The 23008-nt window shown below is 43.4% G+C and overlaps 2 protein-coding genes across 7 annotated transcripts in view; one reads left to right on the top strand and one right to left on the bottom strand.

Annotated features, from left to right (window-relative positions):
• The window catches only part of RNF141 (ring finger protein 141), a 72893-nt gene extending 70214 nt beyond the window's left edge, over window positions 1–2679 (top strand). For both annotated transcript variants that reach the window (XM_068259579.1, XM_068259578.1), the window contains exon 6: window positions 661–2679. In XM_068259579.1, the coding sequence (XP_068115680.1) occupies window positions 661–817 (157 nt within the window). In that variant the 3' untranslated portion in view covers window positions 818–2679. The remainder of the gene's footprint in view (window positions 1–660) is intronic.
• Window positions 2680–19769: 17090 nt separating this feature from the next.
• Window positions 19770–23008, bottom strand: part of AMPD3 (adenosine monophosphate deaminase 3) — a 102083-nt gene continuing 98844 nt past the window's right edge. For all 5 annotated transcript variants that reach the window (XM_068260713.1, XM_068260710.1, XM_068260711.1 and 2 more), the window contains 2 exons: window positions 22826–22936; window positions 19770–20251 (listed from right to left, as the gene is read on the bottom strand). In XM_068260713.1, coding sequence (XP_068116814.1) covers window positions 20072–20251; window positions 22826–22936 — 291 coding nt within the window. In that variant the 3' untranslated portion in view covers window positions 19770–20071. The remainder of the gene's footprint in view (window positions 20252–22825; window positions 22937–23008) is intronic.

The raw sequence follows: 23008 nt of genomic DNA, 5'->3' as shown, positions 1-23008 counted from the left end.
TGTTTCGGGAGTCCCATTGCTGGTTTAGGGGTGCTAAAGAGGACGAGGGGAGAGGCTTCCCCCTCCTGAGGTAACTATGCCCCCAGGAAAGTGATGGCTAACCTTGGCACTCCAGCTGTTACAAAAGTACAAATCCCATCATGCCTCTGCCTCCCTGAGTTATGCTTAGAGCTGTCAGAGTATTGCAATGCCTCATGGGACTTGTAGTTCCACCACAGCTGGGGTGCCAAGGTTAGCTATCACTACCCTAGGGGCACTTTTTTCACTACAGGAACTATTTAGACTATGGTAGAGATTCGATTGTGAGCTCCTCTGAGGAGAGAGTCAGTGAAATAACTCTGTAAAGTACTGAAAAAATGTCCCTGCTAAAGGGATAAATAATAAAATAGAATAAACTCAGTCTAAAAAGAGTTAAGTTTAGATTAACATTTCTTTGCACGGTGGTGTCTGTGAACACACTATTGTGGACTGTAAATTGTGAAACAAATATTACCCAGCCGCACAACACCTGACCTGCATACTTGTTTTGGGTCAGTAAAAGGTGGAGGGTTAACATGGCACACCAGGCATGCAGCATTTTTTAAGAAAAGTGGAATTTACAAGTCATGTCCCTCTTGGTACATTTTTTTTAACGATAACCCCCCTCTTTTTCTTCAACAGGAGCGATCGGAACCGCAACTGTCCAATCTGCCGCCTGCAAGTGACGGGCGCAAATGACTCCTGGGTAGTCTCTGATGCGCCAACAAAAGAGGACGTGGCTAACTACATCCTAAACCTGGCGGATGAGGTTGGGCAGCCCAATGACGCCATGTTCTGACTGCAGTGAGGCCTCATCCTTCCTTTCTCTCGCTTCCACTAAGTCACATGGTCTGCCGCCTCCTGAAAAGATCTACTTTTTGACATTACAAGGCCTCACATGTGAATACTTGGATGTTACAACCTTTCACTTTCTAGCAACCAATCTTCTTCCTTTCTTGTTGCTAGGTGAGACATGAAAGACTTATTAGGAAAATGCTATCTCGCCACATCGTACCCAAGGCATGGCCTCCTTTTTGGGGTGGCGGGTCAAGCAGGCTTGTGGCCTCCTTGCAAGCCGACTAATTACTACTTGAGACAAGAAGAAGAAGAAGAAATCCAATCTTGAGAGGCTACTGAGAGCAACCAATCGAAATTCTTATTTCACATTTCCAGAAAGCAAAGGAAGAAACCTGATTGGTTGAACAAGGAAATCTGGTTGCCAACAAGCTGCTACAGCAACCTCTCATTTTCTTTTTCTTCAGGTTTTTGTGAATCTGTCCCCTTTTAGTGGGTCACACTACTGATAAAACCTGACGTGCTTCTGGTTCTCATCACATTAGGAATGAACAAGAGGGGATACCACGATCCTAACTGATAATGGCATTGCTAGGCCAGTTTCAACAGCTACAGGATGGTGGGTGAATTATCTCCTGCAGGGTAATTTTGGCACAGTACTCCGCCTCTCGTACGGCCATAAGTAAAGCCAAACCCCAAGCGATTGATTACAATTTGCAGAGGGTATATTAAGGGTGTGAAACCATAATTGGGATTGGAATCAGCAGTAACGTGTTGACTGCACTGAAGATACAGAAGATATATCACTGTTGGCATTTCTGAGCACTTCTAGTATAAGGTGGAAATTGCCAGCATCCTGGTGAGGTTGGAGGCTGTAAAAGTTCTCTACATTTTCAAAAAAGATTTAGTGAGATGGAGGCTGCCATATTTATTTCCATTTAAACCTTGCATGTCCTACTGATCTTTCTGGCTCCAGCAGTCTCTGAATCACACACCTGAGACGAGGATGGAATTAGGGTGGTCAGGCTTATGCTCTGTACATGCGCTAGACCGCAGTCGTCGGGAAAACAAGCCATCACAGGCTGTTAGCAATGAAACAACGGCACACATTTGAATTCCGTAGTCCATCCACCAATTGGATTGTTATCAGAAGTGTGAAACTGAGGACCAACTAGTGAGGTAAATTACTGAATTGTGCAGTAGATGCCTCAATTCACAAAGATTAAAGCATTCAGTAAATCAAGTAAAGGTGTTCGATATTTCAGAAATCAGAAAAACTTTATTTCGCCAAGCATGACTGGGTCACTGACCGAAAATATTTTACCGAACTGTTCTTGGTGAATTGAGGCCATTAAGTACTTGCGTGGGTCAATCGTTTGGTACAAACGACTAACAGCGATTATCATCCAAACCAATCTGCTAGGACAGACCGACCTACATGGATGTTAGCTTCTCTCTTTTGCCATTGTTGGGGCATTTAAAAAAAAAAATCAGCCAACCCGTCATTTGTTTCCGAGGACTGCGGTCCAGCGTGTGTACAGAGCTATAAATTGGAGCACCTGATCTGCATGTTCATTGTGGATCAATGGCTTGTAGCATTAGGGGCACAGGATAAGCAGAACAAAAAGGAAATACATGTGGCTGCCCCATATCCTGAATGTAAAGTCACTAAGTTTACTCTTTCTCTTAGCAATGGGCAGTTAGATTCACAGAACGACTGCACAGACGGCAGATGTTCTGTTCTGTAGATGGGCTACCTGTGAAGGACCTTCAGCCTACACTGAAGGCAAAGTTAAATAATTATTTAAATTGTATTACACTGTATTAAAGGAATACTGTAAGAGGTCAGGGGAAAATGAGTTGAACTTACCCAGGGCTTTTAATGGCCCCCCGCAGACATCCTGTTCTCGTGCAGCCACTCACCGATGCTCTGGACCCGCCGTTGCTGTGTCCTCGCACCCGCTGACATCACCAGGAGCGTACTGCGCAGGCCCGGTATGGTCTGTGCCTGCGCAGTACGCTCCTGGTGACATCAGCGGGAGCGAGGACACGGCAACACAGGCACAGTGGTTGTCAGACTTTAAAGTCGCAAATTCCAGAAGTGAACCGGAGGCGGGGCCAGAGCATCGGTAAGTGGCTGGGCGGGCACAGGATGTCTGCGGGGGACCATTAGAAGCCCCAGGTAAGTTCAACTCATTTCCCCCCGACCCCCTTCCCCCCCCCCCCCCCCCTACAGTATCCCTTTAAACAAAATTACTGAAAGCCTCCCTTACCTAGTAGACAAATGACACACCACAAAAAAACAGGGAGTTTCACTTAAAGGGGAACTTCGGCCTAAACAAACATACTGTCATCAAGTTACATTAGTTATATTAATTAGAATAGATAGGTAATATAATCTCTTACCCACCCTGTTTTAAAAGAACAGGCAAATGTTTGTGATTCATGGGGGCTGCCATCTTTGTCATGAGGGCAGCCATCTTTTTGGTTGAAAGGAGGTGACAAGGAGCAGGAGACACAGTTCCAACTATCCTGTGTCCTGATTACCCCTCCCAGCTGTACACACTAGGCTTCAAATTCAAAATGTAAAAAAAAAAAATTGCACCAAAACAGCAGAAAGAGAATAACAAAATCAGAAATCCCATCATGCTTTGCACAGCATCAGGGGAAAAAAGCCTGGGCAGTTTTCTTCTGTGCAGCTAAAAATGAGGCTTGGATAAGAGAAACAAAGTTCTGATGCTGTGAAACTGTTAAAGAAACACCAAGCCTTTTCAGTGCTGCTGAGTCGATTTTTAGTCCGGAGGTTCACTTTAAACAATAGATAAGGACGTGGATAGGCATTTCTTACAGGGTTAAAGCAAACCTAAAGCGGAAAAAACCTGTATATGATATGATGAATTGTATGTGTAGTATGGATAATGAATAGAACATTAGTAGCAAAGAAATGTCTCATATTTTTATTTTCACTTGTATAGCTTCATTTATAACACTGCATCATTCTGTCGTATTTGCAGTCTAGAAACCACACTGTTTTAAGCTATAAAACAAAGCAGAAATAATGACCCTTTGAACTTCCCTGCAGTAGAACCTTATCTCAAGCTGCCTCTCACTGTTTCTTGGCTGATTAAAGTGCTTCAGAAAACAGGACTGTATTCTACCCAGTTGGTCGAAGAGCTCATAGAAGCTCTTTTGCATAGATAACTAATGTTTTTTAACTCTTCCTGTACTGGCAAACATGAGACACTTTTCTTTGCTACTAATGTTTTATTTCTTAGCTGTGCTACACATACAATTCGTGACCTCATACGTTTATTTTCGCTTCTGGTTGGCTTTAATGTGCCCATATATTCATCGATTTCATATAAGATCCCCATATATTCATCAAGTCTTCATATGATTGTGAAGGGATGACCCTATTGGCCAGATAATATTCAATCATGGCCCAATCAGCTGGCTGGAGGCGGGAAGCAGACAGCAGAGTCCGTAGTGTTGCAGATTCTTGATATTGGGGTCTCCCACATGGCTATAGAGTATGGTATAGGATGTGTGAATGATGAGTGGGATCAGTAGGACCTCAACCCTCCCATTAGTAAATAGTCACATACTGTATGCATTTCCACTACATATTTAGCTAAGTGGCCTGAGGTCTTCATAACCCGGAGGCCATATTTCTGTGTTGCACGTAGACGTAGGATAACTTTTGGTTTGCACTTTGTGAATATTTTATATAGTGACGATACTAAGCCATTTCTATTAATGGACACTAACTGAAAAAAATAGTGACCATCGATCCATTAAGTAAAAATAAAAAACTTTTAACGTATACCCAAGTCGAAGCTGGGGTACACAATAACATACTTACCTGAGAAGAGGGAAGCCTCTGGATCCTAATAAGGCTTCCCTTGCTGCCCACTAGTCCCCCCGTCGTTGACAAGGGCTTGCCGGTAATCGGATTTGAGCGGCGTGCCTCTTCAAGCAGGAGTGCACCCGTATTGCACCTGCGCGGCGTGCTCACACCACTGCAGTGCGGCCACGCTTGTGCCAGAGGAGGAGACCAGCTCTGATCAGCTGGAGGGTCCACGAGCGCCAACGGGGGGAGCAGAGGACAGCGAGGGAAGCCTCATTAGGATCCAGAGGCTCCCCTCTTCTTAGGTAAGCATGCGTTTTGGGTCTTTAAAAGGTGATGAATATAGAGTGACACCATAAATAAATATTTAAAGTGGAACTCCACTTTCACTTACAAAAATATTCTTTATAATATTGATTATATACGCCTCCTAAATACACAAGTCATTCATTTAGCATTTTTCCACTGTGTGCATTACTACCCTCCTCTGGCAGCCGCATCGTGATTCGGAATCCTGGGTAAAACCCAGAAGCACAGTGGCTTAGCTAAGGAGCTGTGGGCCCCGATGCAAGTTTTACATGGGGCCCCCCAAGCACTCTATACATAACAATTGATACGGCGCACCAAAACCTGCCAATGGCAACTACAGTGTCAGAGGTGCAAGAAGGGGATGAGGAGGAGTTTGTTAATGATTACCAATATTAAAAGTATCTATAGAAGTGATTATTATGAGCACAGTACCAATAGGGAGCTAATACTGTAGTTGTGGGAAAGCCCCTCGGGGGCCCCTCTGGCCCAAGGGCCCCGATGCGGTCGATACCTCTGCACCCCCTATTGCTACGCCCCTGCAGAAGCAGTTAATGCCTCGGTATATAATCCGGTGGGTACAGTGACCGCCTGTGTCATCACTGTGAAAGGCCCCGTATTTTCTAAGGGTCTACGTTATCCTTACTGTAATGTAGAAAATCAGGCCTTGTGCCTAGGATGAGCATAACTACAGCTTCTTAAACAAAAAGAAAAATGGCAGCGCCCGTATTGCCATAATAATCACTGGTTCTCGTTACGTTCCTCATGGAACTTTTACAAGATTTGAATGTATGCACTACTGGTTCAGTTGAAGCATCAGCTCACTTTGTTTGTCACATGACTGCCAATCTACCAATCGCTTACAAGCCTTGGACTTGGCAAGATGACAGTGGTGGCTACTGTAGTGTTTTGTAGTGTTTACCTGTGCTTAAAGGGCTCGTCCACTCACAGTTAATTTTTCAGGTTTAAGTGGGGATCTGTGGTGCACGCAATTACTTGGTTTCTTCCGGAGACTTAAGTGCCACTTCACCCTCCCTGCTCCTTTCCACTAAACCCAGTAATGGCTGTATTGGATGGGTACTTAAGGCAACTTCTGGGTGGATTTAAAAATGGTAGTTGGGTGAAGTTAAGAGTTTTGGGCAATATACTGATGGAGTTGTAGGTTCTGATTAGCTAATGGGTAGAGCTGGGAGGTCTGCAAAACTTAAGGGAGGAGCAGGAGGCTGTGTGAAGCTTGTGCATGGAGCTGGGTCCTCTGACAAATTGTGAGTAGCGCTAGGTAGCTCTGAGAAGCTTGTGGGAGGAGCCTTGAGCTCTGAGAAGCTTGTAGGTGGAACTGTGGGCTTTGAGAAGCTTGAGGGTGGAGTTCGGAGCTCTCAGAAGCTTGTGGGTAAAGCTGGGAGTTCTAAGAAGCTTGTGGGAGGAGCTGTGAGCTCTGAGAAGCTTGTGGGTGGAGCTATGAGCTCTGAGAATCTTTTGGGGTGGTTGGGAGATATGAGAATTGTGTGGGTGGAACTGAGAACTCTGCAAAGCTTGTGAGCGGAGTTGGTGGCTCTCTGAAACTTGTGGGTGGAGCTGGGTCCTCTGACAGCTTGTGGTTAGAACTGGATAGTTCTGAGCAAGGTGTAGTAGGAGTTGTGAGCTCTGAGAAGCTTGTGGGTGTAGGCGGGAGCTCTCAGAAGCTTGTGGGTGGAGCTGGGAGCTCTAAGAAGTTTGTAGGTGGAGCTCTGAGAAGTTTGTGCATGGATCTAGGAACTCTGCAAACAGTGTGGGTGGAGCTGGGGGCTCTGAAACTTTTGTGGTGGAACTGGGTCTTCTGACAGCTTGTGATTAGAACTGGGTAGTTCTGAGCAACTTGTGGGAGGAGTTGTGAGCTCTAAGAAGCTTGTGGGAGGAGCTAAAAGTCCTGAGCAACTAGTGAGAGGATCCCAAAAGGAGGATAGGTGTCCAGTCCCACAAGCACCCACCCAGATCTGAAATTTTAGTTTGGAATGGACTAGCCCTTTAATGGTATAATTTGAGTTCTCATTTATTTGTTTGATGTCATTTAGTAATAAGTTACTTAGCAATAAGTTTGATATTTCAGATTCTATTTTTATGCAGTGTAATTTTGTCTTGTATTTTATTGATTTTAAACAGCTGTATGTAGCACATAACACTGTACAATCATATTCTGCTTCTGCTAGACACAGATGCAAAACTTTGGATGTCATTATCACAGTTTACTTGCTTGGTGTGCAATTTTGCAATAGCTGCAATCTTTGTAAATAAACTTGTGTAGGTGCTCCCTCTAGTGGCAGTCTGAATGTGGAGCATTTGTACATTATCAGATAAGCCACAAACAGATTGTGTTGTTTAGTCATTTAGGCTAGTAGCTTTCACTGAGGAAAGAGCAGCTGAAAAGCAGTCACTACAAATTTGAAAGCAGGACCTGCATATGCAAAGAGCACACATAGGGCTGTTGCGATGTTTGTTTGTAATTAACTATAAAAGACCGTTTGTAAACGTTTTGCCAATACACTGCTTATTGGAAATCGGCAATCAACTCTGTGTATTGAATTTATACCTGCCTGAATTAGCAAGGCACAAAGTCTGGCATAACTTTGACTTTCCAGTGTCATTAATTAATTGTCCTTAATTTTCATCAAGCAAGAAGCTAGAAGTTTGCCCATGCAGATGCCAGCCCACTCTAGCTGTAAATTATTCTGGCTGTTTCTAAAGGGTACCTGAACTGACATGTGATTTGATGATAAACATCTTTTTGCAGTGCCAAGCCTTTCTTTTTTTTCCCCCTCACTGTAAGAGTTAAGAATTGAGGTATGAAAAATTACAATTTCTCTCGTGTTGATGTAGTTGTTGGACTATAGGTAACTCGCTAATAACGAATTACCAACCATAACACTTTTCTTCCTGGCAGAGCTTTCAAGTGCATGGAATAGAGAACAAAGGTGTACTAGTTTATGGATTGTGGCTCTAGAACACTAAAAGACTCATTCAGCTGAGGCAGTAAAAAAACATTAAACCTACATTTTAATTTTTTTTAAACAACAAAATAAAACACTTGGATTTGGAAAAAAAAAAGTTTTATTAAACACTTTTACTTACATATAAACAACGCAGTTAGATTTGGCTTGACACGCTAAACTTAGATATGGAATTCAAACTACGCAATATATCCAATTGAAATGCCACAACGGGAAATCCAGAAACTCAAAGAGTTATAGATTTGGCTTGAGAAAAAAACATCACCTCACAAAAGCAAAAGGACCTCAGGACAGCAGCGTTAGGCGGGTGACAAAATGACAGATTTTTAGTTCTGCACTTCAGCTGTGGGTTCCTTCTCTGCCTTCTCCTCCTTCCCATGGTCCGGTCCATGGCTCCTGGAGATGTTTGTATCGCTTCATCAGCCTAATTCTCCACCTTGCTCTTGCAGTAGCAGCAGTAGAGATTTTTGTTGTTGTTTTCCAGGCTCTTTGAATGCTTCCCCAAGAGGAATCGGTGGTGTGTGCATTTCAGATATTCTGCCCAAAACATACTGAATCAGATCCTGGGTGGCCTGTATAAGTTCAGATCCAGCAAACTCAGTGTCAGTGTTGGTATTCCTAGCAAGATCATCTTGCCATAAACTACTGGATTAGATCCAGGGTGGCCTGCATGCCATCAGACACAGCACTGCTAGGATTTGTCTGGATCACCAAACCCAATTGCTCACCTGATCTCACTTCATCAGAGATGGATACTTACCTTTTCTTTGTTTTTGTACACACAAACTCACAGAAATGCAGAATAGTTGCTCTCCATGTTCGGTATCGTCTTCAGCAGGGTAGTCTGTGGCCAGTTTATTAAAGCCATGTGGCACTGACGCTCTAAGATATTCATTGGAGTCATTTGCTGAGCTTGGTATTATTGGCTTCAGCCATAGTCTGGACTTGTTAGAGTTGGTAGAGTAATCGGTCATCTTCTGCAGGGTATGCTGTAACCAGTTTTAAAAAGCCAGGTGGCACTGAAGCTCCGCAATGGTCATTGCAGTCCTCATGGTATATTGGCTCCACCCTGCACAACTTGCTCTTGCAGCAGCACAGGATTTTTTTTGTTGTTTTCCAGACTCTGGCTTCTTCCCCGAAGAAGACTGTCTGCACGGCTGTGGAGTTGGAGGAGTCGGTAGCTTCATCCAAAGTCCAGATTCTTTGAATTCGGCAGAATGTGGCACTGAGGCTCTGCAATAGTCATTGGAACCCTCATGGTATATTGACTCCATCCTGCAGGCGTAGTCTGTGGACAAATTAAAACCTAGTGGGACTGAGGCTCCTTGATAGTCATTGGAGTCCTCCCAATCCAGACATGGAATAGATAACATTGGGGGAATGATGTTCCTATTCATAAGCCTCCATTAAAGCACTGACCATGGCTAGATAGGTGTTGACATCTAAAGCCACAAGATCTCAGGTTTCAGGATAGTCAGGAGCCGCTGTCCCGATGTCGCTTGAGGGTCCATCTAGGCTTCCAGATGGTGTTGGAAATCCTCGGAGTCTATTTTCCATGATAATCGCAAACAAAAGTTTAAAAAAAAAAACATTTAGGAGTAGGAGAATAGATGCAATTGTTTCTCATCAGTTTATTTTCAGTTCTGGTTTCATTTAACTTGGTCATACGCTTATTTTTCCTTCCTTCAATAAATTAAATATGGCAGAGACGTCTTCAGCAATGTATTCTGTGGCCAATTTCTTAAAGCCATGTGATACAGAGGCTTCAAGATAGTCATTGGAGTTCTCATCTGCTTTATTGGCTTCATGTCTCTATATGATTGATGGCCTTTTGGGCAACATTTGTGCCTGAATAGGATCACTGCATAGGATAGACCAATATTTGCTGAAAATTTGTTGGTATTCATTATGGTGTTGTCCAGAATAATTCATAATCACTGGAAATGTTGTTTGTTTTGTTAGGGCTGTTTAGGAATAAGGCAATCTTCCTGGCTTAATTCCGAGGCTCTGGAGAATGGTGTTTATGAAGTCCTGAAAATAGTGCTTTTCCTGGAATCTGTTCTTTAGGATCTCAGATTGGTTGTGAAAGTCTTCCCTTTGTGTACAGACTCCTGTACACATGTTCAAAGCCTGAAAGCTGTACTAGTGTTAGTTCTTTATCACCTGATCACACCAAACTTCGGGCCCGTACACATGCCCAACTGATGTCATCCATTGGGGATCAGAAGCTGATCCCGTTGGGCACTATTGCTGGGCCAGGCTAGCCCGTCAGCTGTGTAGCTGAGAACATGCTAGGTTGCTATGTGGAGGGGAGGGGGGGTGAGCGCCGCATGCTTGACCTTACACGGCGGGGAAAGGAAGTGACGCGAACAATGGGATCAGCAGGGGGATCTGCGTCGCTGGGTTTGGGTACATCCGTCTGACAGATCACTCGCAGGTTGGGAGTCGCCAGCTGCCATACACATGTCTGACCGAATTGTATATAACTTAATGAATAAAATTGCTTATTTAACAATGTTCATTTATACATTTAGTGTGTGTTTTGCCATTATAAATCCTGATTTGATATTTATTTCACCTGCATCTTTACTTGTTGGCAATGGACTAAAATATTGGAACAGAGGTGCCAATACCAGGATAAAATATGTTAAAAACCTGTTTAAAAGAGTCGGTAGTAGTGGACTTACCTCCTTGTGTCAGTAGACACAAATTCTGTTGATTTTTGTTTAACATGAATGTTATTCAAATACTCCACAGTGCAACACGTTTCGCAGGTTCAATCCCGCTTCATCAGGCAATAATTAGAGCAAAAATTAATACAGGTCTAAGCAAGAACCAAGCGCCACTCTGTTGTTTGTTTTATGATTATTATGATGTGTGACATAGCCTGGGTTAAACCACACTGGGAGGGCGGGATTACATACCAATATACAGCACTATATAAATATAAGAAGCATTTCTGACGCTAAAACCAGGATAAGGTAAACCTGGGTATCCTGAATAATTTTATATTCTATTTGTTATTACAGTCCCTCTTAAGTACACTAAATGTTTGTTTGTCTTTGAGTGGAAGTCCTTATCCACACCCACCCATGCTCACCTGTTAAAGTCATATAAAAGCTACAGTATGTACAAACACTGTTGATGGATATGGGGTGGCTGCAATAATGAATGGGTCAGTCCACGCAAAGTGGATATTCTGTCATTTAGTAGATGCTGGTCTGGAGGTCTAAATTTCAAGGTGTTTTTATTTTTTAAGGGCCGGTCTCTGAGTTCCCAGGTCTGCATCTCTGCTGCAGCCAATAAGAGTGTCTCTCACACACTTAATTGGGGATATCAAACGGGATTGGGGACACCAGTGTCATAGAAGAAGGAAATGGACCGCCTGGGTGGTCCACCCAATCCGGGCAGGCTCCATCACTGATTTCTGGGACTTCAGCACTGACATCACTGGTTCCACACCAGTGACATCAGTGCTGGAGTCCCAAAATAATTCAAAAAGTAAAACCGTGGCTGCCCCCCCTTCCAGACCACTTCTATGGCTGAGATATCACTTTTGAGAAGACTGACCTCTAAAGGAAATGGGAAAAGAAAAAGCATTTTTAACTGTCTAAAATAAAAGAAAGCTATTTAGAAACACGGTTGTTGTCTTTGTCTTATTTGGGGCGAATATTGTAGGGAAAAAAACACAAATTAGAGATGTTCTTGGTTAACTGCTTACCGTGCTGATTGAAATCTATATCCGGTTTTGCACCAGTTATCTCTGCAGGGCGCAGATTTCAATTCTTCCCGCGGTTCTGTCACCGCTACTTCCCCCTCAGTCAGTTTTTCTGTGTGTAGTGGAAACAGGCCCCCAGCATTCTAAATTATTTAACAAAGCAGGCTGGTGATTTTTTTTTAACTGTTCTCTGCTGAAAAACAAACAATGCAGTGACTGGCAGTTGAGATAATAAGCTTCAGAAGACAGAGCTCTCTGCGACTATGAAAGTCATGGCGCTCAATGGCTCTTTTGCATAGATAACTGGAGTTTCTTAACTCTTCCTGTACTGTAAGCAATATTAGACGTATGTCTCTGCTCTTAATGTTTTATTTCTTAGCTGTACTACACATACAAATCAGTATATCATAATTTTTTTTTTTGCTTCAGTGTCTTTTTAATGGGCTAGAGCAGGCATGGGCAAACTCGGCACTCCCACAATGCATTAGCCTTTATGAGTCTTGACTGTGGCTGTCAGACTCCTGCAATGCATTGTGGGACTTGTAGTTTCTTAACAGCTGGAAGGCCAAGTTTGCCCATGTCTGGGCTAGAGACTGCTGGTACAGAAAGTTGGTGTACACGGACCTTTTGACTTATTTTGACCTTCTCTTTAAAGGGACTCCGAGCAGTGCAGAAACTATGGAAAGATGCATATCATTTTAAAGCTCTCTTTCTCCTCTTTCCAATGATATATAAATCACCGCCCTACGCCTTTTAGTTTTCGCTATTTTCGAGATTGAAATTGCCGTGGCCGCGATTTCAATCGCGAAAATAGAGAAAACAAAAAGGCGTAGAATGACGATTTAGGTGTCGCCAGAAAGAGGAGAAAGAGAGCTTTAAAATGATATCCATCTTTCCATAGTTACTTGTATTACACAGGACGACTTTTTCCTAAAGTCAGCAGCTCCATTCTGCTGAATGGAGCTGCTGACACTGGGGAAAGTGTCGTCCTGTGTAATACAAGTAACTATGGAAAGATGGATATCATTTTAAAGCTCTCTTTCTCCTCTTTCTGGCGACACCTAAATCGTCATTCTACGCCTTTTAGTTTTCTCTATTTTCGCGGTTAAAATCGCGGCCGTGGCAATTTCAATCGCGAAATTAGCGAAAACTAAAAGACGTAGGGCGGCGGTTTATATATCATTGGAAAGAGGAGAAAGAGAGCTTTAAAATTAAATGCATCTTTCCATAGTTTCTGCACTGCTCGGCGTCCCTTTAAGTTCAGTTGCACATCTGTACTTTTCCCAGTTAGATGGTGAATAGGAGACAGAGGTCAACTTGAACTTCGACAAATGGCAAGCTGATATCGAACAGACGTCAGACTGAAATCAAAAGTCCATGTACCAAAGAGAAACTCTGGGCAAAATGTAAACAAAAACACATTGGGCATGAGTCACCAAGTTTTTTCACCTGTTTCCCTCTGTTTTCACCTTATCTATGTTACATTTTTGAGTTACTAAAGAGCAAAAATATGATTTTGGGCCCTTTACCTCTAGCAATCACAATAGCTAATCAAACACTAGAGATTTTTCTTTAATTTAATTAAGCAATTGTGATTTTCCACACGCATTGGATTGCATTGCAAAACCGCTCTCAAAAGCGATCCAGAAAGCAATTGCGCTTTGTAAAAAAAATCGAATTGCGGTAGTGGAAATTACCACGATTCCTGTGTTAAAGTAGCAACCCTACCAATTTGAAAATCGCTGGTGTTTTGTAATTCAGCATGCAATCACCTGCCGTGGAAAAAGGCATAAAGGCAAGAAAAGTAATCGTGAAATGAAGTTAATCGGGAACAACTTACTTTGAGTGATTATTTTGCTTGTAACTGTGCTGAAAGGTTATTTTTTATCAGTTAGGTGATAAGTCATTTATGAGAAGTTTTGTGAATAGAGCCCAATGTGTCAATATCAGAGTACAAAAACGGAGATATTGTAGTTTTTGCCTGTCTGTTATCACTTGTATTTTCTTCCATGATGCAGTGATCTGTTTATCATGTCTAATGCGTGTTTTCTGCAATCCTTCTCTTTCCCTGTCTATCCCAGATTCCTGACCATCAGATGTGGAACCCAGGTCAAGTTACAAATCCTCATGGTTTTTCTTTTAGCTTGGACCACTCCTTTAAATCTTCTTCTAGGCGTTAATGAAAGTAGAACATGTTTAATTAAAGCGGGGTGCACTACTGTCAGCGTAGCGTGCGATCCTTGTAAATGCTCCATGATAGTGATGTATTGCTACCGCGATACTTCACTAGTTGCGTAGTAGTGGCCAGGGCAGTGAAGTATCGTGGTAGCAATACGTCACAATCACTGGGCATTTACAAGGATCGGCCTTTGCTAAGGAGTGCACACTACACTGCCAGTAGCGCACCCCCACTATAAGTTGTGCTACTTTCATTAAAGAAAATCTGTAACGAAAAACCCTCCCCTAGTGGGTACTCCCCTCCGGTGGGGGAAGCCTCCGGATCCTATTGAGGCTTCCCCCATCCTCCTCGGTCCCACAGTGGCGGTGAAAATCCTCCAGGACCGGCGGCGATGTAAATATTTACCTTTTGGCTCAGGCGCAGTATCCGCTCCTTCCCATAGAGATAGGTGGAAATAGCCGATCTCCGTCGGGCCGCTCTACTGCGCAGGCGCAAGTCTCCTGCGCCTGCACAGTAGTGTGGACCCAACTGAGATCAGCTATTTCTGCCTATCACCGTCAGAAGAGCTGCAACAGCGCCCCTGCCGGAGCCTGGAGAGGTAAATATTGAACAGGCTGTCGGGCCGGAGGGCTGCAGTGAGACCCCCGTGGGACAGAGGAGAACGGGGAAAGTCTCATTAGGATGCTGAGGCTTTCCCCTCCTGAGGTGAATACTCCCCAGGGGACGTTTTTCTTTTTACAGTGTCTCTTTAATGCACATAAGAAGATTTAACTTGCGTTGTCTCTTAATGAATTAAACAATCATGGTGTGCATACAATTTGGCATTTATTAACGCCAACCATCTTTATTGAACCATTTGAGTACAACAGGTATTTTCCTCAATGTCAGGAGACCTCTGCAACATGGACCAAATTTGCACTGGGTCTCTTTCCCAATCTTGTATGGGGTCGGTCTCAGTCCTAGCCAGAAATCCTGGTGAGATGGCCTCATTTAAACACACAGATGCAGAAAATCATGCAGTGGCAGTTTTATTCCATTTCATATATGTACAAAGTAAAACATGGATGGCAGAATAAGATAACAGATTGCCGCGAAGTCCTACTGACAGTCCAATTTCACATCCGTAAACAGCGTGACCAGCTTAAACAGTGATGTGATTTGTGAACAACACAGCATGGCGATTCATTCCTACAACAGTGATCTGGATGGGATAAATTTAGATACGTAATGCGAGATTCAGAGATGTGATGAAGCAAAGGGGAGGCATTGCTGTGTGATTGCACACTCCCAGTCTTTTTAGATGTGCGAGGAAGGGATCTGTAAACTGCAGTGGTTTGTAAAAATCCTGTTATCTTTATTGCAAAAAAATACACATAAGATATTAACATCCACAGGGTCCAACTTACGCGTATCGGGCTCAAGGTGTGCCCTTAGTCATAGTTTCAAAGATTTTTAGATTTGCCAAGGAACCTGTATTCTTTATATGGAAAATAAGCAATGGTTACTCCCATTCATGTCTCGATACAGATTTCCATGAAATCAGCTTCAGCTGTGCCTCACATAGATGCACACTCCTCACCTGGTTTATTTATCATAACATTTCGAGTGAGTAATGAACTGACTGCCAACCCCCCACTGAGTTTTAGTGCAATTGGCCAACACCGGTGTGGTTTGCAGTAAAGTGGGGCAATTGACAAAAATGGTCATTTAGTATCCTACTAACCATAAAGTTGTTGGGTGCTAATCTGGTTTAGGAGTGCCAGCAGGATACCTCATAGGAAACATTCTCCACCTAAGCACCTTTTTACAGCACAAAGCGTTGTGATTGGCTGAATATTGTGGGAATCATTTACAACAACCTATCTGAAGCCTAGTCTTTCAAGAGGGTGCTGTCCACCCAATCACATTAGTGGAATATCTCCATCAGGTTTCCTGCTTGGTCCCCTAAACTAGGCTAGCGCCAATTGTTAGACCTAATGTCAGAGACTGCTGAGGGTCATGAGTGTAACTGCCCCTTCTTGCCCGGCCCTTGATCAACAGGGCACAAAAGCAGACAGCAGGCAAAACATGAACATGGCCACTTACACAGCCCTTTAAACTCCTACTATGGTTTTGGCCACGCTTGTTTCCATTAAAGATACATTTGTGCTTGATAAAGTATCTTTAGATCTGAAATAGACTGGTGCCATTTTTTTTTCTTGCCTTAAGACCTACTGCTTGACAATATGGAGTGAGATATTGTCTACTTTTAATATTCTGTGATTCATGGTAGAGTCTGCCTGCGATATTTATCTGTAAGTAACTACCATTAAAATTACTTCAACAAAAATTCCTATTTTACCATAGTCGATTGTTGGCACTGTGATCGCTTTGAATCACTCCTTTAAAAGCACCCGTTAAGAGAAAGCAGTATGGAAACTGACATTTACTTCCCTTTAACAAGGGGTGGGCAAGCTTACCTGTCTGACTTCTTCGGTCCATCCCTCGGCATCTCCCACGATGTGGTCCAAGCGGCGGTTACGCGAGTACAAACACTTCCTCCTTCCGGGTTGAAGGAGGAAGTGTTTGTACTCACGTGATGCGCATCGTGGGAGGTGCCGAGGAACGGACGAAGAAGACGTCAGAAAGGTAAGATTGATCTCCCCCCCACCGCCGCCCAGGTTTACTGGGTGATATCCGGATAGCAACTATCCAGATTCACCCAAAGTTCGGATTTGAGCATCACTGAATATACCCTCATGACATATACATATTTTAAAAAAAAAAAAAAGCCAATTCACAAAGGTAATTATTTATGTTTTTTTTTTTTTTTTAAATGAATGTGGTGACTATTTTTCCTTACACAAGTGTTTTATTTTGGTATCTATTGGGGGGGGGGGGATAAATATAGGACAGATGTATGCTGTAATTTGTATCCACTACATTGGTGTTACACACTTAATCCTGTGTTTACCGGATGTGTTTAACTGTATTTTATTTTCCTCTACTTTTAACTTTTGTTTTAATGAATGAACATTGCTCCTGATTCCCACTCACCAATCTAAAGACAGCGTGGCACTGCCTGAGGGAAGCTGTGTTCTTGATTCCCATGCAAGCACCTGGTGTATACTGTTGTGTCTTGTGCGTGTTTGCAGAACATCACAAAGGCCCAGTGCACACCGAGCGGTTTTTGGAGCCATCCGCCTATAAAAACGCTTGGCTAATGTATTGCAATGGGATGGTGCACACCGGCGGTTTGAGGTTTTTGCCAAGCCGCAAACGCGCCTCCTGCTGCGCGTTTGCGGTTTGCTAAAAAACCTCAAACCGCCGGTGTGCACCACACATTGAAATACAATAGCCAAGCGTTTTCACTGGCTGATGCGGCTGGTGGATCGCATACAAAATCCGCTTGGTGTGCACCCGGCCAAATATCTGCTCTCTGCTCCCAAAACCGCTAGCGTTTTGACGATCTGCTAGCGGTTTTAGTGTGCACTGGGCCATAGTTGTGTTTTGCTACGTATTGGAGGAATTCAGAAGTGTTGATACCACAAGTAAAAAGCACAACTACAAAAATTTTAAGAATGAATAGCATTTACCATAACCTCTGGTATGCTAATCAGAGGTGCTGATGTATGTGTTATCTGGTAGGGTTAGGTGTCCCAACATATGACTTTTTGCCTTACATCACCGTTGTACCTTTCCTGACCATCCTATAAGAAGCAGCAGACATAATTTAAACGGTCTAATAATTGGGATAAATGGGCAAATACAATATGTGGGTTTTATCCACAGGAGAATGTTTTATTTTAAAACTACAATGGCCAAAACTTGAGAAATATTTTTTTTTCCTTTTTTTAAAATGCATTTAGAATAAAAAAAAATTCTTAGCAAAATGTACTACCCACAGAAAGCCTAATTGGTGGCAAAAAAAACCCCAAAAGGTATAGATCATTTTGTTGTGATAAATAGTAATAAAGTTATTGGCGAATAAAAGGGTGGAGCACTAACAGGTGAAAATTGCTCTTGTCCGTTAGGGTAAAAAAACGCTATGGGGTGAAGTGGTTAAATATAATTCGGGTGCCAGTGAAAGCCGGACCCCAAATTACTTTTTCCTCTGAGTTGCTACAATTCAGAGAGGGAATATTATTTGCCGCCGGGGTTTCAACGCCAAGTGACCGGGCGGCATACTAATAGGTACACCCACTAGAGTCTCAACGGAGATGGACCTCAGGGCTAGTTCACAGTGCTCCGTTGCATCGCAAAATAATTCTGCATGTCATCTCACTGCCCATACTAGTCTATGGGCCTGTTCACAGTAACAGATTGTGTTATTCTACCTTGCTGAATGCAGGCTTTGTATTAACCACTCTGAGACTGCCTAACGCAGGATGGCGCCCGCAGAGTGGCTTCCTTGTTCCTCGATCACTCACCAGTGCGTCATCTCGCGATGCGGGAGATTTGCAGGTAAGCTCGCACTCGCTCTAGTGCGACGCCTGTAAATGAACAGTGCGGGCATCCGTGATCAGTTACAAACAAAAAACAGCCTATTTGCATTTGTACAGTGCTAGGATCTAGCGGAGCGCTGTACTGGGGACAGCGCTGTCATTTAGATGTCCCCTCGAGTGGCTCACAATCAGATCCCTCCCATAGGTTGATGTCTAGGAGAGGTGATCTTAGTGCTGCATCTCGTGGGGAGGGAAGAGATAAAAAAAAAAAGGTATTTTTATTTTAAAAAAAAATTTTAAATTTAAAAAAAAAAATCACATGGCAGCAGCAATCAGATGCCACCAACAGAGCTTTCTTTTGGTGGCATCTGATTGCTGCTGCCATGTAATTTTTTTTTTTTATAAAAATAGCTTTTTTTTATGCAAGAAAAGGCGGTACGATTCATTTGGCTGCTAAGTTGTATGGCCCCACAATAAACCCTTAAAGCTGTGCAGTGCTGAATTGTAACAATAAAAAACAAAAAAAAAACGCCTGGTCACCAGGGCCAAATTTACGCCAAGGCCACATAGGCCATGGCCTGGGGCAACACAGGATCAAGGGCCGGTGGGCAGCAGGCTGTACTAGGGGGAAGGGTCACCTGGCTACCTATACAGGAGGGAAGGGGGAGGAGTCATTAGGATATCTATACTGGAGGGAAGGGGGTTCATCAGGCTATCTAAACTAGGGGGGAGGTCATCTGGCTACTTATACTGGTGGTGGTCATCTGGCTATACTGAAGGAGGGCAGCTGCTGCCAGTGGCCTTGGGCAGTAAAGAGTACAAATCCGGCCCTGCTGGTCACTGGGAGGGTGTAAGCCTGTGAGGTTAGAGTTTATGTCCAATCTCCATTGCAGTTCACACTCATGACAGCTCAGTAACCCTGAATCTATGCAATAGTCGGTCTGTATTGTCACCACCAGCCCAGGGCACAATTCTCTAACAAAGGCGGCGAGCTAATCACAAAAGCAGAAAGCAAATTAAAAGTTCACAGCATCTTGTGGGGCAATTGGCAAAATATACTAAGAATCATCGATAATATGGTTGTTCATTATAGATCTATAGCACCCATTGCTTCTGTGCCCATACAATTCTATCACACTATCGGCTCAAAGTAAAGAATCGTTCACATAGAATTAAATTGGTGATGGTCACCTTCTAGTACATCTTGTTCCAGTGAAAAAAAAAAATCAAATAAGAGAACAGACTGAATACACAAATATCCAGATTAGCAGTAGCCAAGGTACGGAAATGAATCACTAGTAAATTTCCCGCTGAGTCCAACCAGGACCGCCTGATGTCACATCATGCTGTTATAAAGACGGGAAAAGAAATCACTTTACAGTGACAGTTAACGGTTTCAGAGGAAAGACCGGAGTAAATGAGCACAGCAAACTAAAAAAAAAAACATGGCTGTGAATTGTGAGAAATCAGGTACCGGTAAGCAACAGTAGACACATACTGCGCTCAGATGTCAGTCACTGCGAGATGAACAGAACGTCACATTTATTAAACGTATGCCATAAATAAAGTTTGCTATAAACGAAAAAAAAAAAAGTTGTGCAGCAGTTCTATATATTACATAAACGTTATACGGAGTCGCAGTTTTCTTTCACTGCTTCCCGGATTGTGATAAATGTAACGCATATTCCAGCGTGGAGATATATTTATTCCATAGATAAGGACGGATTGGAGTTTCGGCAGATTGGAGGCGATTGTCACAGCTTGTTATTCACAGCGCGGTGGTGAAGGTGGGGGTTGTGTTCATTGTGCGTGGGCTACGGCGAGGTCGGCAGTATTCATAGCGTCTGTTAGAAAGCTCAGCTCGTTGCACAGAGTCTCGTATCGGAAGGCCATGCGGATCTGGGCCACGTTGGTGCGGCTGATGTCATTGCCCTCTGGACCCTCCTTCATGTAGTTGGCACCCAGGAAGTGTTTCTTCTCCTGTGGAAGAAATGAGAGGTTTCACTTTCAGACCTTGCACACCATAAGGTGCATACACACATCCAATTTTGATTGGCTAATCACTTGACCAATTTTACCATCTCCATGTAGTATGAGGGCCAACAGACTTTGAATACTAAGGCCAGGTTGTGAAGGTAAAGTCTCATACCACATAAAGGTATTAAAATTGGTCAGTGATTGGCCAATCAAAATTAAAGATGAGTAGGGACATTCCCCTCCCTTCATCTCTCTCCCCCCTTTCCCCCTCCCCATTTCCTCTCTCTGCACTGGATCTTCCAGTGGCACAGATTCCTCAGACATGCCATGCATATACGATTAACCCTCCATATAGGTAAAATATCTTGCCCACCCAAGGGCTGAACACCTCCTGAGGAAGTGAAGTATATCTTCACAAAACGAGTCAAGCTAAGCGCTTGGCCTTGGATACACTTAAAAAAAAACGTGGTATAACAATTAAATACTCTTAGTGGCTCATATGGGGGAATCATTGATGTTTCCAAGCCACAAAGAATCCTCTCACCCTGCGGGGTCTGCAATGACACAAAAGATGATGTAACATAACATATTGTGACTAATTATGGCAAAAGTTCATGATTGTTTTTATTGAATGTTCTATGGTTGCACTGTCACATTTCTAGATGTTTAAATAAAAATAGTGTTTATACAAATGAATGACATCAATTTATTTAGGGCCGGCAATTGCAAGGGGACAATTGCCCCAAGCACTGCTGGGAGCCCCAGCCTCCCACTGCCTTAACATTACCGTGGTCGCGCTGCTGCCACACTGCCAAAACCCCGCCCTCCCCCTCCCCAATTGATTTGCGCTAACGAATACATCCGCTAGCGGGGCCGCAGCACGACAGCAGCGTTTGTAGTTTACCTCTCGGCTGCTGTGCTGGAGCCGCTTCCCCATCTTCATTCCACTTCCTGTGTGACCTGGCGCATCATATGATGTGTAACATGCGCTGGATCACACAGGAAGTGGAATGAAAATGGGGAAGCGGCTCCAGCACAGCAGCTGAGACAGGTAGACTACAAACGCTGCTGTCGTGCTGCGGCCCCACTAGCGGATGTATTTGTCGGTGCCGATCAATTGGGGGGGGGAGGTCGGGGTTCTGGCAGCGGGGGGAGGTGTCAGCATCTGGGCATCGATGAAGTCGAATTTTTCTGTGCGATGGAGGCTCCAGGTTACCTTTGCCCCGGAGCCCCATCGGGGGTTAAACTGGCCCTGTTTATACCTACCACGTTTACCTCTCCTACACTTAATTATCCCCTAAAAACTACCAGAGACCTGTTCATTTTATTTACATAATAAATATATATAAACAATAGACGAGGACCTTAAAGTTACCTCCTTTTGAAAATATATGGGTAGAGACAATCTATGAGCAGTTACATAAGATAAAAAATGTGTTCGTTAGTGTTATTTTTTTTCCCCAGATAGTAAAATCACCCAGCCCCTGTACAACATAGAACTATTATTATTATTATTGCTAAGTATCTATAGCGCCAACATCTTCCGCTGTACAGCGTATATATTGTCTTGTCACGTGTCAATGTATCATGTGTCAATGTATGTATCATGTGTTGTAGTCTAGGGCCAATTTAAGGGGAAACCAATTAACTTATCTGTATGTTTTTGGGATGTGGGCAGAAACTGGAGTACCCTGAGGAAACCTATGCAGACACGGGGAGTACATACAAACTCCTTGCAGATAGTGACCTGGCTGGGATTCGAACCGGGGACCCAGCGTTTCAAGGCAAGAGCGCTAGCCACCACACCACTACTGCCCCAAAACAGGTATGGTTGTGTAGTGCTTAGTTTGTGCTCATTGGTGCTTCAAAAATATTAATTTTATCTTTTAGAGTTTTCAAGATATTCAAGTTTTTATAAAGGTCAAAAGTTCGCTCAGCCTTTGTACTGGTGTGTGTGTGTGTGTGTGTGGGGGGGGGGGGGGTGAACTTTTGACCTTTATAAAAACTTAAATATCTCAAAAACTAGAAAAGATAGAATGATGATTGTTGCAGCACAAAGGAGCACAAACACAGGCCTACCCAGCGCTGCGTAATATGTTGGCGCTTTATAAATACAATAAATAAATAAATACCCTTTTGTATCCATAGGCTGTTGTATGGGAGGCTGCCTGATGTTATTATCTGGGAAAAAATAGGTGCTATTACTGTAATAAATAATAACTATCTTCCCAGCACAAATAGGTACAAACGTAGCACTAACCAAACATGATGGAATTTTTATTTGTGATGATTGTGGGGGGGGGGGGGGGAAGCTTCACAGAGCCTCCTCTGAGGAACAGTTAATGGCATGAACTGTTTAATAAACTCTGTAAACTGCTGCCGAAAATGTGCCAGTTCTGGATAGACCCAGAATGATAGTAATAGTAGTAGTATTATGATTGACAAACAAAGGCTGATTCTCATTGCTCTGGAGTGGAGGTGGTGGATGGAAGGATCCCCTGACATGCAAAGCATGCTCGGTGTACCATAACTGGCTACAATAAGTCACCCAAAAGACTCCGCCCACCCTGTACTGACCTTATCTGATAGGCCACTCTGCAAAACGCTGTTCCTGGCGATTTCACACAGGTCGCAGGTGCTGAGCTTCCAGACCTGGGCGGCGATGGCGTATTCCTCCATCAGAGCTTCCTGCAAGACATATTTACCAGTGAACACTGGGAGTTTTTTTGTTTGGGGTTTTTTGTCGGAAGGCAGCCTGTA

The sequence above is a fragment of the Hyperolius riggenbachi genome, chromosome 11 (genome assembly GCF_040937935.1).
Source record: "Hyperolius riggenbachi isolate aHypRig1 chromosome 11, aHypRig1.pri, whole genome shotgun sequence".
Classification (NCBI taxonomy): Eukaryota; Metazoa; Chordata; class Amphibia; order Anura; family Hyperoliidae; genus Hyperolius; species Hyperolius riggenbachi.
This window is presented reverse-complemented; position numbering and strand designations above follow the sequence as displayed.